Consider the following 14,347-nt stretch of genomic DNA (forward strand, 5'->3'; position numbering starts at 1 on the left):
GTGTTTTGGAAATCTAGTAAAAACACATAAATGGATGGATGAAAAACTTGGATGATACTTGAGAGAGTTTTTGGAGTTTACTCTTTTGGGTAAAAATGAAAAGTGATTTACTTTGGGGAGTAAACTCATGCTTAAGGAATGAGTTTACGGTTTTTGAGGGTGTTTACAGCCCAAACATAAAATTTTGGCCGTGAACTTCTAAGCTACGTGGTATTCGCGGTTTAGAAATTTCAAGACCCGAGACGGCCCATCCGTTCACCCGTTCTTTTAAGGATTAATTATTAAAATAATCAAACGAACTTAAATTTCCTAAAAACAAGTAAAAGTGAACTTGACTTATAATATGGAGTGATTGACTTTTAGGGTGTGACCGAATGAAAATTTCGGGTTGTCACAAATAGTGGTCGTATGGACCAAGGGGTAGGTCAGTACCTGGATATGTATGGTTGTGTGCTTAGATCTTGATTTTGTATGCTAGTGGTAAGGGATTGAATAGTACCCGATTACCGGTTGAAAGATACCGATGGTATTGTATGGTATGTGGTATGATGGGGGAACTCACTAAGCTTTGTGCTTACGGTTTCAGTTTTGGTTTCAGATACCTCTTCATCTAAGGGGAAGGAGCCGACGGCGTAGCATGGCATCACACACATATGATTTTCCACACGGTGATTCCTGTGATTGTACTCTGATATGACATTTGTTCATGGTTATGGGTTTCAAATATGATACTTGGCTTTGAGATGACGAATTTATACAATATTTTCTAATAAATGTTTTATGAATTAATTAATCAAAAATGAAATTTTTGGACTTGAATTTGGGACGTTACAATATATATATATATATATATATATATATATATATATATATATATATATATATATATATATATATATATATATATATATATATATATATATATATATATATATATATATATATATATATATATATATATATATATATATATATATATATATATATATATATATATATATATATATATATATATATATATATATATATATCAGGATCGCGTAAGAATTCAAAAATGGGATTGCAAAGATTTAGTATTAAAAACTTATTAAGTCTTAAAAGGTGAGGGACCACTTGGGTACATATGTGAACGATAGAGGTGGAAATGTAAGATTAAGTTTTATATTTATAATTATTAATATCAATTTAATGTAAAACCTCATATATTAATTAAAAATTGTTACATATAAAACATACATAGTCATATTTAAGAATGTAGAAATGAATAAATATGAGAGTGACTAAAATGGGTTAAACTCCATTTTTGTGTAAAAGAGTACAATACCATCAAATTTGATCTTATACCATTTCCTTACACCAAAATAATATAATAAATGGTGATGGGATGGAAGGTGATGGATTTGGTGATGGTTGAATATGCTCCAAGCAGTTATCATTTATGCAGTGATTCTTTCTGACTACACAGTTATCATTTCACACTCCAAGATCAAGTAAATTTTCTGTTTTATACAACTGAAATAAAATTTCTAATATTCGTCATAGGAAACATTATTATAGCCGGTTAGTTGATGTGGATATTATTTGACATGGCACTTGTTGATATGGCATAAGTAACTATAACATCCATGTATGAACCGATACTGCATGATTCATGATAGCATCTCGAAAACTTGAATAGCTAACAAGGCTATGAAAATGCTAGTGCCGATGCTGATGCTGCCCCAAATTCCACTTCGTCCATGGCTTTTATGACCTCCTGATCATTAAAGAAACATCCGAGGATTTAAAGCACCTCTACCACAGATGATCGTGTAGCTTTCCTATAGCTGTATTATGAAACAAACAACAAAAAAGAAGTAACTTACCTGAAGTAACAGTAGGTATTCCAGATGGAGAAGTAACAGTAGGTATTGCGGATGGAACGTGACTCTCAGATGGCGTGAGAGCAGTCACTCCTGGAGAATAAGCATCTGAAACATTAGAATACCACATACTACAACTGATCCCAAGAATCTCCCACCCAGTTCTATTCTCAACATAAGATCTATAGTTCTCCAATCGATCCTCCAAGCAGTTTTGACAATTCAACTTGCTCAAATCTCTACTACACTGAGCCAAACCATATCGTTTCCCATCCTCTCCAAGATTAACATCTGTTGCTTGATACATCAATGGTTGATCAGGAACTGTGCTAGCTAAATCTTGCATCATCAGATACCCTTTTGAGAACACCGATGGATTATCCAACCCGTTGTGGCCAAATGAGGCCGATGAGAAGTTATCCCAAACTCCAAAGAAATTCTCATCGGAAAACTTCAAAGTGCAGAAAGTGGATATAGTAGCCATGCTTCTGCCTTCTGGGCACCCGTCAAATGATTCAGTATTCGATTTCAAACAGTTGGCACAGTTGGAGGAGGATATGTTAGCTTTACATTGAACAACGCCGTAAACTTGATCTGACTTATTCCCGACGCTTGTTTCGTAGAATCCGTTACGAAAAGGTGCGTTTTTGGTAAGCAAATCCAAAAGGGTTCTAAAATTTGTGTTGAAGCTGGAGCTTACATTTGAGCATTTACCATGGCAAGAATCTAACGTAATCAAGAAGAGTAAAGTCAATAGCACAACCCTCACCATTTTTTAAAGATTCGATAGCTTTCGTAAGATGGATGGGGTAAATTGTTCTACACAGGGACCCTATTGCAGGCCAACTTTAAGCCCAACATTAAATAAAATATCCACCTGTCCCTTAATCTTTTTTTTAAGCTGTGTTGTTGGTTTTGCTTCTCAGTGGGCCAGTGTCAATGAACTAGTAATCGTGTGTTGCACTACTATAGGAAAAAGTCAACCAGTTGACCAAATATAAAGATTGATAAACTTTTTTTGGCAAAAGTAAAAAAAATAAAAATTTTACCTTTTTTTTTTTAATGGAGATGACACTCAAGGGTAAATGCAATTACGTTTTTCCATTAACACGTTTATAAGTTGTTGATATTTTAATAAAAGATGTTAGAATTCAACTTAAGATCATATTTATGTATTCGCATTTTTACCGTATCTAGCACGATAATATATATTCTTTTAACCATTTAGGTAAACACAATTCGAAGGAGGCAATATTGCATTAGATAACGCATTGATTAACTATATACAATTCACTGAAACTACAACTTTTACTTTCTAATTTTTCTTTATAATCGATCATTTGAATATATTAATTTGATTTAGTAGACATCTACGACAATAAATTATGGGTGTTACTAAATAAACATCCATATAAAAGGACATGTGTTTGAAGGTCAACACATACACACTATATCCCTACACATGTGGGTTCATTTACGATACCCATAAATTAGGTATTAGTTGTTAGTTTTCTTCGTTGCAAGTTGTATCAACTCGACAATGTGTATTAATTGGATACTTTATTGTCGAAATTATATGACAGTATGTGAATTGATGCAAGTAATATGTTAGGATCAACAATCGATAAACATATAATAAGACAAGATAAAGTTGCAAAAAAAAAAAAAAAAAAAAAAAAAAAAAAAAAAAAAAAAAAAAAACCGGAAGTAGCAAGATTTAGTTAATCGGAGTGATCGGCTTATTACTTCACATACGAACTAGTTAGATAGAGTTTTTTACTTGACTAGTCGTAAAATACACAACCGCCATAAACTAGCACTACAAGAAATTTTAGCAATAGCAGCGACACCTTTAGAGGCGACGTCTACCAACAACGGCGACATATAATTGACGCGTTACATGTCGCCACTATTGTTTGGCGTCGCCGCTATTGCTGACACCGTGTCGATCCGCGTGAAATAATCACTGTCCGTTCGATCATTATTCAATCCTACGGTTGTAAACTCTTAAAACACGCGCTTTCTTTTCCCTCCAGGGGTGTTGCCGCTAAAACTCCTAGGTCGCCGTTAAAACCTTCATGTCGCCGCTATTGCCCGTCGCCGCTATTGAGTTGTGTCAAATAACCCCCGCAATCGAGCCTTCTTTCCTTCTATCGTTGTATCTCTCAAAACTCTGACTACGCCTTCACCATCTGCACCCACTACGATTCCGACCACCGGGAGCCACTTTACCGGCAACTGGCCTTGTTTACCGTCGACCCACCCTCATTATCGGCGGCCATCTAATTTATTGAGGGCAATTCCGACCGCAACAACATTTCAGTGAAATTGAGCAATCTAAGTTCGAATTTCGTTCCCTAATTTATGTCCTTCTTGTGTTTTGATGTTAGTTTACCATTCAAACCTGATTGTATCATTGATTTCTATGTTTTCTAAGATTTTTTTGGTTAGTGATTTTTAGTGTCAACCAAGCCTCTTGTTTGGCTGTAAATTGATGATTTTTGAGTGATCATGTATGTTTTATCATATTTTATGCAGCCTATTGTATAATTGATTTGTGTTTATGCTCATTGCGGTGTATTGGTATGAAAATGGAATTACACATGGTTTGTGTGATTTTGTATTTAGATGTATATTTTCTATGAAATTGGTATTGGATGTCTAAAATGGTAGGATTGTATGAAATTAGATGTATTGCCTAATTATTTGTAATTGAAATTTGAATTGGATGTATTGTATGAAGTTGGATATATTGTTTAATTGTATGAAATTGGAATATGAAAGTTGTATTGTATGTCTAAAACGAAATGAAAAAAGGAATTGAATCTATTGTATATATGTATGATTAGGTGATATTTAAGTTTAATAGTTTGATATATATAAGATGAAGTGATAAAGTTCTTAATTGATAAGTTATAGGTTTTGTAGTAATTTTAATTTGTGCATGTAAATGTATTTAGATGAATTTGTATGATTTTGTATTTAGAAGTATATTTTGCTATAATGAATTTGTGCATGGAAAAATTGAACAAAAAAGTAGGATGCAATAATGGAAAAAAAAGTATGATGTTATATTGTGTATGTATTTGTATGAAATTTAGAAACTACAATGTTATAATGGAAACTGTATTATTTTTGTATATGTAATATGTGTAAATTCTATTCATATTGTAATTTTGCAGGCTATATATGGGGTTTAGTTGGGCGGTACTCTTCTACGTGATGACGGATGTTATGAGCTTAGGACATGGAGGTGATGGAGTCGGGGATTCACCACCTCCCGGAGGCTTTGGTCGTGTTCACAACGAACAAGATGGTAAGTCTTATTATAATATATTTGTTAGATATTTCTATCCATTTATTATGGAAATGCTTTATTTGTAGTTGGAAATGCTTCAAAAAATGTTAAAAGATCTAGCATGTAGTGCTACACTTGAAGATTGGTTTCGTTCGTTGCCACAACGAAATGAAACTGGAGGAAACGAGGAGAGCGATGATGACGAGTAGATAGTTGTAGGATTTTTTTATGTTTTATGTAAACGACCCAAATTTTCACGCCCAAAAATTTTCATTTTAAATTAAGTGGTTAACAAAACTTTAGTAGTAAAACATCATCCGAACATATCAATTCATAAAACATATCTTGTGTCTGAAAACCAAAGCATGAAAATAATCATAATGTCAGAGTACAATCCCAGAACATCTCATGATACGAAAAAACCAATGTGTGTGTGTGTAATGTGTGGCTACAGCGCCAGCTCTTTCCCCTTCGCTAAAGAGGTACCTGAAAACAAAACTGTAAACTGTAAGCACAAAGCTTAGTGAGTTCCCCCATCGTACCACATACCGTACAATCATATCACATACATACTACCAGGCATTTCTGGGCTGCCCGACCTACCCGATACGGCCATTCTGGGGTGCCGACCTACCTGTGTCAAGCCATTCTGGGGCGCTGACCTACCCATGTCGAGCTATTCTGGGGTGCTGACTACCCTTCGGTCCTAACAACCGAACCTCTGGGACTATTTCAGCCCCTACTACTACTATCACACATATCATAGCATAATCTATCGTCAGACATATATGGGGTGTCCCACCTACCCTTCGGTCCTAACAAACGAATCTCGAGGACCTTTCCGATTCTACTACCTCTATCTCATATAACATATCATGCTAGCAGCTAAACATCTCATAACATATTGTTAGGCATATCTTGGGTGCCTAACCTACCCTTTCGGCCCTAACAACCAAACTCTATCACTATCACATATCATATCACGCTAGCATATAACATATCAGGTAGTAGCAAAACAGATGAATATCACAAAGACAAACATCTAACATACGATCCTTACTGGTGGGCCGACATTGTGGCCGTAGACCCACCGCTACTGGAAGGTAACTCAGCTCATAGCTGCTGATCTGCTCGGGAACAGTCTATCTGCTGCTGCTGATCTGCGCGGGAACAGTCTATCTGCTGCTGCTGCTACTCCGGAAATCCTTCGGCTATAAATCCCACAAAACACACCATCAGAGTCTGATATCTACTCTTCGGGTAAAATGACAATTTTACCCCTGATCAAGTCAAGTCAAAGACAAAGTCAATTTCCAGTTGACTGGACTCGCCGAGTTGGCTTGCCAACTCGCCGAGTCCCTATCCCTCCAATTGTCCTTAAACCCGCTTCTACTCGTCGAGTTGGGCCGTCAACTCGACGAGTTCTTCTCTCATATGAATGACACATGAAAACTCATCCGACTCGCCGAGTAGATGAACAACTCGTTGATTCCACCTTCATCTGATGAACAAGTTCTCTCCTCAACTCGCCGAGTTGATGAACAACTCGTCGAGTTCTAAGAAGATTGCCTTGGACTCCCGAGTCTGTTCATGCACTCGTCGAGTCTCATGAACTTCCAGAACAATGGCTTAATCCAAAACGTTGGGTCACTCCCTGAGACCTTCCTGAAACCTTTCCACACTCAACTGGGTCCTTAAGACCCTCCACTGATACAGGACGAAACCTTGGACTCGCCGAGTCCAAGAACGGACTCGTCAAGTTGGTCACATTCACTCACTGGATCTTCGATTTCCGATGTACAACCCTTGATCAAAAGGTAGATCTATGCTTCTACAATCGATCTAGCACATAAAGTTACTACCTTTACGTGCTTGCATGGGACTTCGAGCTTAAAAGGTCCTAAAACAAGCTCTCACAATGCATGGGGTCTTCTTTGAGTGCAAAAGCCACTCCTTTCTGCCTTGTAACCTCCCTAAGGACCTAGATCCAAAACATCAACCTCAAACCATGCTCGCAATCATGGTTGGTGACCAGAATGGCTTAGAAAAGCCCTAAAACTCTACAAAATGGGATCTATCAAAAAGAGCAAGCAAGGTATAGACTTTATACCTTCTGAAGTCTACAAATGATGCTCAAAACCGAATCCTTATAGCCTCCTCTTGATCCTTCAAGCTTTACCTTCCTTCCTTGGATCACAAAAGCACCAAAATCACTCCAAATGCCTTAGATTGCTTTAATAACGGCTAGGGTTTGCTATGGGGGTCTTCTGCGAGCAAATGGGACTAAGGGTGCAAACCCTCGGATTAGGGTTTTTGTCCAAACAGGGTCTACTCGCCGATTCCGGGGACCGACTCGCCGAGTCCACCACTTTAGTCCTGTGTCCCCTCTCGCATCTACTCGGCGAGTTGGACCTTCAACTCTCCGAGTCCAAGGCTAGTATTTTTGAAATTTTGTTATATGCTAAATCGGAGGAGTATTTTAAATGGATATTGTATTAATATTTTGGAATGGAATGATGTAGGATTAGATTAACTAATATCATACCAGTTTTTTTTTCAATTTTAATGTGAAATATATATATATATATATATATATATATATATATATATATATATATATATATAAGAAAAACACCAATACCGGCGACGCCTTTAGTGGCAACAATAGGTTGTTACTGGCGATTGGTCTTTAGCGGCGACATGTCTTTAGCGACGACAAACAAGCATTAGCGGCGACAATATGATTAATAGCGACGAAACATCAGCGTCGGCGTTTTAGCGAAGACACGTCGCCACTAATACTATTAGCGGAGACAAGCTATTTGAAAGAGGTAAATCACTTAGATTAGTTCTTATGATGCTAATTTCGAATTATACATGATAGATCTAGGGTTGCAAGTCTTGGATTCAAAGCATGTAGAATAGAGAAACCTAGATCCAAGCATTAGGGTTTGTATGAGCACATAGGGTTGTTCTTATGCATAAAATCCATCAGATCATACTTTGGAAGTAGGTAATGAGGTAAGACTGTCATGAATCTCACTGTAGATTGTCTAAAGCCTTTAGACATAGTAAAAGTCTTTTGCAGTGTTCATGAGTGCTCTTAAAATAAGATTTGAGTATTGGATTAAACTCACGCTCACGTGAATCACTTCATGGATTTTATCACGGGTGATTATGAGACGATAACATCTTATAGTCTTGAAACGAGAGATATGACTTGTTTTTTACAAGTCGGCTGCACATTCATAATACGCAAACGCATTAGTAATTTGATGTTATAAAATATATTGTTGTGTGTGATTTGATGAGTAAATAGTGCAAGCATATTTGTCGACGTTTATCCGTTCCTTTTACACAAAGTGGGATAAAAGCAATATATATGGGCCCCTAGATGATTTAGTGATGACACCCTAATAGCTTGGCCAAGCGTGGAAATGTTTCCTAGAGCCGAAAATAGCCTCTCCCCTCTGTCTCCCACTTGGATAAGTCTAATAACTATAAATGCAAGTATGACATTAAAATATGATTAGAAATTGTATCTCTCAAAACCCGCTGTCGAGCTCTAACACATCCTTTAGATAAGGGATCGTATAGTCCTCTGTTCTCAAGATATCGTGTGGACAATTACATGGAACATAGTTATACATATTGTCCAACAATTTGTGTCTCGATCTCTTCTTTTTCTGACATAGAACTTATTTGAACACATCAATTCAGTCCTGACCAGGCCCGACACATAATGTAACATCCCGAAATAACAAGAGTAGAGTTGAAGGGCTAAAAGTGTTAATTGGGAAAGAGTGACTCGGCGAGTCCATGGCTGGACTCGGCGAGTAGAGTCACGACTTGGTCGCGTGTTAAGTAGCCGACTCGGCGAGTCGATGAGATGGACTCGGCGAGTAGGCGTTGGGTGGAGAAAACCCTAATTCTCGGGGTTGAGCCCTATATAAGGAACATTATGTTCCTTCCCCAGCCTCTTTATTTATCTCTTGAGTTCCAGAAACCCTAAATCGCAGAGGAGATCCATTGTTGAGTGGATTGGAGCATTGGAGGAGTTTGTTGAAGGAATTTTGTGGGAATTGAAGGCTTGGGGCAAGGGGCTTTGCTTGGAATCAACTTCATTGCAGTTGGGGGGTCCATTGGAGGTAATATCTCGTTCTTGGTCTGATTGTATGTTGTTTCTTCAATTTGGGGTTTGTGGGATCTTGTCTAAGGAAGTAAATGGAAGTCTAGAGGTTAGATCTGAGGTTGCTACCTCAGATCTGGAAGGGAGGAGAATCAGAGAGAATGAAAGTCCCTGTGTTGGAGTGTTTAGGGAAGCTTGCAAGTCCCAAACCCTAGTTATAAGTGAATATGGCCTAGATCTCTATGGATTCACGTAAAGTTTGCCACTTTACGTGATGGATGAGTTGTAGGAGGCTAGATCTATGTTTTGGATCAATTGCATGGTCTGGAATGCTTCTGTATGGATTCAGATCGGTGGTACTCGGCGAGTCACATGGGTGAACTCGACGAGTTGCTTGAAGATGAGCTGGGACTCGACGAGTTGGAAGAACAACTCGGCGAGTCGGATGAAGATAGCCTGGAACTCGGCGAGTTGTATGAACAACTCGACGAGTAGGTTGATGATAGCCTTAGACTCGGCGAGTCTGTTCTTGGACTCGGCGAGTCATGTCGAAGAGTCCCGATATTCTCTGGTTGAGTCGAGAATCGGTGAGTCAAGGGATGACTCGGTGAATTGTGTGCAAGAGGACTCAGAAATTGTGGGACTCGGCGAGTCTCGGGGTGACTCGGCGAGTTAGGTCGCGGACTGAGTGGAGTTCTGAGTATGGGAACTCGGCGAATCATCGGGTTGACTCGGCGAGTAGGGTCAGTCAGGGGTTGACTTTGACCTTGTCTTTGACCAAGGGTTGACCAGTGGTATCCAGGGGTATTTTGGTATTGTTGATTACTGTTTGAGTTCAGTGCATTGGTGGCTGTCCAGAGGTGGGGATCGTATCAGTGATCGGAGCAGCTTGGGTTATCTGCTCAGTCGGCAGTTTCGAGGTGAGTTATCCTCACTATATCAACGGGGTCTACGGCACCAAGGCCGACCCTTTATCGGATGGAAATCCGAGTAGCGTTTGTTGTTATGATATTGCGGAATATGGGCCGGAAGGCATTATGTGTTGTGGGCCGGAAGGCATTACATGTTGTGGGCCGGAAGGCATTGCTGTGTGGACCGGAAGGTCATGGCCTGGAAAGGCGTATGTATGCATTTAGTATGTTGACTGATTCGTAGGGTGATGTTATGCTAGTGACCGGCTAGGCCGGTATCTTGTTTAGAGTAATGCTATGATATGTGATCTGTTGATCGATTGCTGACTGTGAACTGTTATATGATTATGTGTTATGCGTATGATTGCTAGATCTGGGGTGTGACCCGGTATGCAGGGTCGTTCTATGATTTGTTATGTTATGTATGCATTTTATGCTATGGGTCGGAAGGCAATATGTTATGGGCCGGAAGGCAATATGTTATGGGCCAGAAGGCAATATGTTATGGGCCGGAAGGCGATATGTTTGGACCGGAAGGTCGTGGCCTGGAAGGGCGTATATGTGGTTGGTATATTGGGGGTATCTCACTAAGATTTCGGGCTTACAGTTGTGGTTTTATGTTTTCAGGTTCTCAGGAGTCTGTGGCAAGGCAAAGGCGTGATCGTACCGTTCCTCGCGTTGGTGTTTTATGATATGAACCTAGGAAAATACTCTGTTAAATAATGTATTGAAAACCTTTTTTGTAACAACGTTATTAAAATGGGTGGTTTTTGAAAAGTTTTAATTGTTTTGAAATTTCGGTCGTTACAAGTTGGTATCAGAGCCTTGGTTTGAGTGAATTGGACGAACATTTGTGTGACTCCAGTCTCAAATCGAGGAGGATTTTAAAAAGAAAAAAAAATTAAAATGGTTTTCAAATTAAGTAAAAGGAGGACGCGGAGGTACGATCAGCCGGAGCCAGTAAGTAACCCCAAGATACCATACGTGATATTTGTTTTATGGAGCTTTGATAGAACAGCATGCTAGACTTAGGCTAGGGATCTTCAGGAATTCATGATAATGTTGCCTGATTTGTGATGCCTGTAGCCTAGGGTCCCTTATGGGAGATTCTCAGTGTTCCTCTAGTGGTGAGGGGTTGAGCGTTGTTATGCATGTTTCTCTAGGGTATTATGGTAGTACTTCATACAAATATGGGTAGGTGTGGAAGGTAGTATGGGCCTGTACTATTGAAAGCACAGGACCCATACGCGTATCAAGGAAACCATTATCTCTAGGGTTGGGTTGCGAGAGTTGGATCCCAGGATTGTGGGAAGTGTCTGAGTTTTGGTATGGTGTCTTTCAGTATGGAGATTCCGAGGCATGATGAGAGTGGATCCGGATCAGGATCGGGAGCTGGAGAGAGAGTTCCGGGTGGATCGGTGCCGTCTGAGGTTATCGATCAGATGAGCACGAGCGAGTTGGATGCGAGGATTCGCGAGATCCTGCGTGATGAGGTTGTTGCATTGTTCCGGGCTGAGTTGCTGGAATTGTTTGGGTCGATCAAGACCGCCTTGGTTTGAGTGTTTTGATGAGCGTTATGCGGCTCTCGCAGAGACGGTTGCCGCGGCGGCTACAGCGGCTGTAAGGGGAGGAGCTAGTCGGGGTTTTCAGTATCGGGACTTCTATTATACGAAGCCTCCCACCTTCGATGGAGTTCAGAACCCGATTGTTGCTATGAGATGGTTATTAGACGTGGAAGGGTGTTTCCTCATGTGTTTATGCCCTGCTGTCCAGAGGGTGAGGTGTGCTCTGAACCTGTTAAGGCTCGGGGCGAAGGATTGGTGGAGATTGACCACGGGGTCAAATTCCGATGCGCAGAGGGCTGCGGTTTCATGGGATCAGTTCAGAGAGATGTTCAGCACTCGCTATGTTCTGCGGGATGAGAGGGAGAGATTGGCTCGGGAGTTCCTTGAGCTGAAACAGGATTCGGAGTCAGTGACTGATATCACCAGGATGTTCACTGAGAGGGCGGTGTTTTGCCCTGAGTTCGTTCGGAGCAGGCTCAGATGTCCCGATATCGGAGTATGCTCAAGGGGGATATCAGACAATCCGTGTCTGCGCAGAGGTGCGAGACCTTATTGGAATTTCAGGAGGCCGCCAGGTGGCGTGAGTTAGAGGTTGAATTACAGTCGCGTGGGTTGAGGTAGGCTCCGATGCAGTCGCAGCCGGCGCCGAAACGGTCCAGGACCGTTGATGTTAGAGTGGGGGATCGGAGCGGCCATACTTGTGGGAAGTGTGGAAGGGCTCACACCGGAGTTTGCTGGTCCGGTGGTGCGTGCCGCAAGAGCGGAAAGGAGGGGCACTATGCGCGGGATTGTCGGCAGTCAGTGTCGCTTCGGGATTTGAGGATTTGTTGTCATTGTCGTCAAATTGGACATTTGAGGGTCAACTGTCCACAACTTTCTGCAGGACCGGTGCAGGCTCCAGCACTGGCCACTTTGAGGATTTCAGGTAGAGGTCAAGATGGAGCGGAGCCCCAAGGGCTCAGGGTCGTGCTTATCAGCTTGCGGCAGAGGAGGTCGGAGCAGTGCCGGAGGCAGCTGCGGGTATGTTTCTTTCTTGATGTCTTGTTATCTTGCGAATATTGTGGGTATTGTTGTGCTGGTATCTTTGTATGGATTTCGATGCGGTATTCGTTGTTTCGCGGGTTTGGCATGGTTATGGATTGGTGCTTCGGGTTTTCGTTTTGGTATCCGTTGTTCCCTGAAGGTTTGGTATGGTTATAGTTTGGTGTTTTGTGCTGGTATCCTTGTGCAGTTTTCGATGCGGTATTCGTCCTTTTGCAGGTTATGGGTTTGGTTATGGGTTATTGTTTGGGAATTCCGTTGGTTATCATTCGTGAGGGTTATTAGTGGAGATGCAGTACTGGGTTGAATGTCGGGTAGCATCTGCAGTCGTGGAGTGGGTAATTGAAAGACCGGATTCTTTTAAGCGGATTGATCAGTGTGAGATGTGTTTTGCTGAGGGTTGCTTATGCTTGTGGGAAGCAGTCAGTGTGTAAGTGTTCTCTTTGTGCGGGGTTGTTCTGGAAGGTCGTTAATGGCGACCGGTGGTTGTTAGTCAGTGCTTTAATTGGGGGAGAATTGGAGAATTCTCCGGGAGATCGATGAGTATTTGAGGGTGCTTAGCTGTTGGGATTCAGCAGTGTTCTGTCAGCCCAGAGTATAGGCTGATAAGAGCGAGTGTCGGGTATGCGGGGCGGGATACAGACCTAGGGCATTTGATTGTGGAGGCCTGGGAGCAGGCCGGGATCAAGTTTGAGTAGGTAACCGCGGGCTATGTGATCAGAGTATTTGTATGCTTTATGTATGTGATGTGTTGTACTGCATTAATCCTACGGGATTTATGTTGTGCATGTTTCTAGAGTTGGAACCGGAAGGTTCCCTGAGTTAGAACCTGAGGGTTCACAGAGTTTGGGTGTACGGACCCACAGAGATATAGCCTCGAGTGGCTAGTGTGTGTTATGAGAGTCGGTCCAGTCATGCTGGAGACTCTGTTGGTATTGTTGGATCAGTTTGAGATCGCGAATTGAGTATGTTGCAGTGTGATTACATTGGAAGGTCTGGCCCCGGGTAGTGATCTTGTTTAGTTGAGGTAGTGCATGGGCTTGAGAGTTCCTGCGAGGAGAGTCAGAGTAAGTGTGTTGGATGGATAGCGAACACGCTAAGGGTGGTGTAGCATCGGGCGAGCACCGTAGCATTTGTCGGAGCGACATTGTGGCCAAGTGGGTTCCTTGGAAAAGGAAAAGAGAAAGGTGTGTAACTCTGAAGGGGAGTGCAAGTTCACGGAAGTGAAAGCGGCAGAGCAGAGTTATGATTAGAGCAATTCGAGTATGGTCATTGAGCAGCGTGTTTGCGGCAGTGGATTAGAAGCTCATCCGGTTTGGAATGTCTGCTGAGGTCGCGGAGGGGAAATCCGCAAGTGTAGAGCCATGAGGCTCGGAAGGGATGTAGGGAGAGAGGGAGTCTTGAACTCTCAGTGTGATTCTGATCAGGGTATGGGGTGTATGTTAGTGATTCATCCTAGGGGATGATTGAGGGTATTATCAGTGTATCAAGTTTTCCCAACCTGAGGGTGTTAGAGCTAGTTCAGCAAGTGTATGCGGTTG

At 41.3% G+C, this 14,347-nt stretch overlaps 1 protein-coding gene across 1 annotated transcript; it reads right to left on the bottom strand.

The window, feature by feature from the left end:
• Positions 1-1,277: 1,277 nt before the first annotated feature.
• LOC111899975 (cysteine-rich repeat secretory protein 38) lies at positions 1,278-2,746 on the bottom strand. The gene is made up of 2 exons (XM_023895849.3): positions 1,866-2,746; positions 1,278-1,756 (listed from the first exon to the last, which is right to left on the bottom strand). The coding sequence occupies exons 1-2, from the start codon at positions 2,632-2,634 to the stop codon at positions 1,650-1,652; spliced, it is 876 nt and encodes a 291-aa protein (XP_023751617.1). The 5' UTR covers positions 2,635-2,746; the 3' UTR covers positions 1,278-1,649.
• Positions 2,747-14,347: the final 11,601 nt, after the last annotated feature.

This window comes from Lactuca sativa, chromosome 1 (genome assembly GCF_002870075.4).
Source record: "Lactuca sativa cultivar Salinas chromosome 1, Lsat_Salinas_v11, whole genome shotgun sequence".
Classification (NCBI taxonomy): domain Eukaryota; kingdom Viridiplantae; phylum Streptophyta; class Magnoliopsida; order Asterales; family Asteraceae; genus Lactuca; species Lactuca sativa.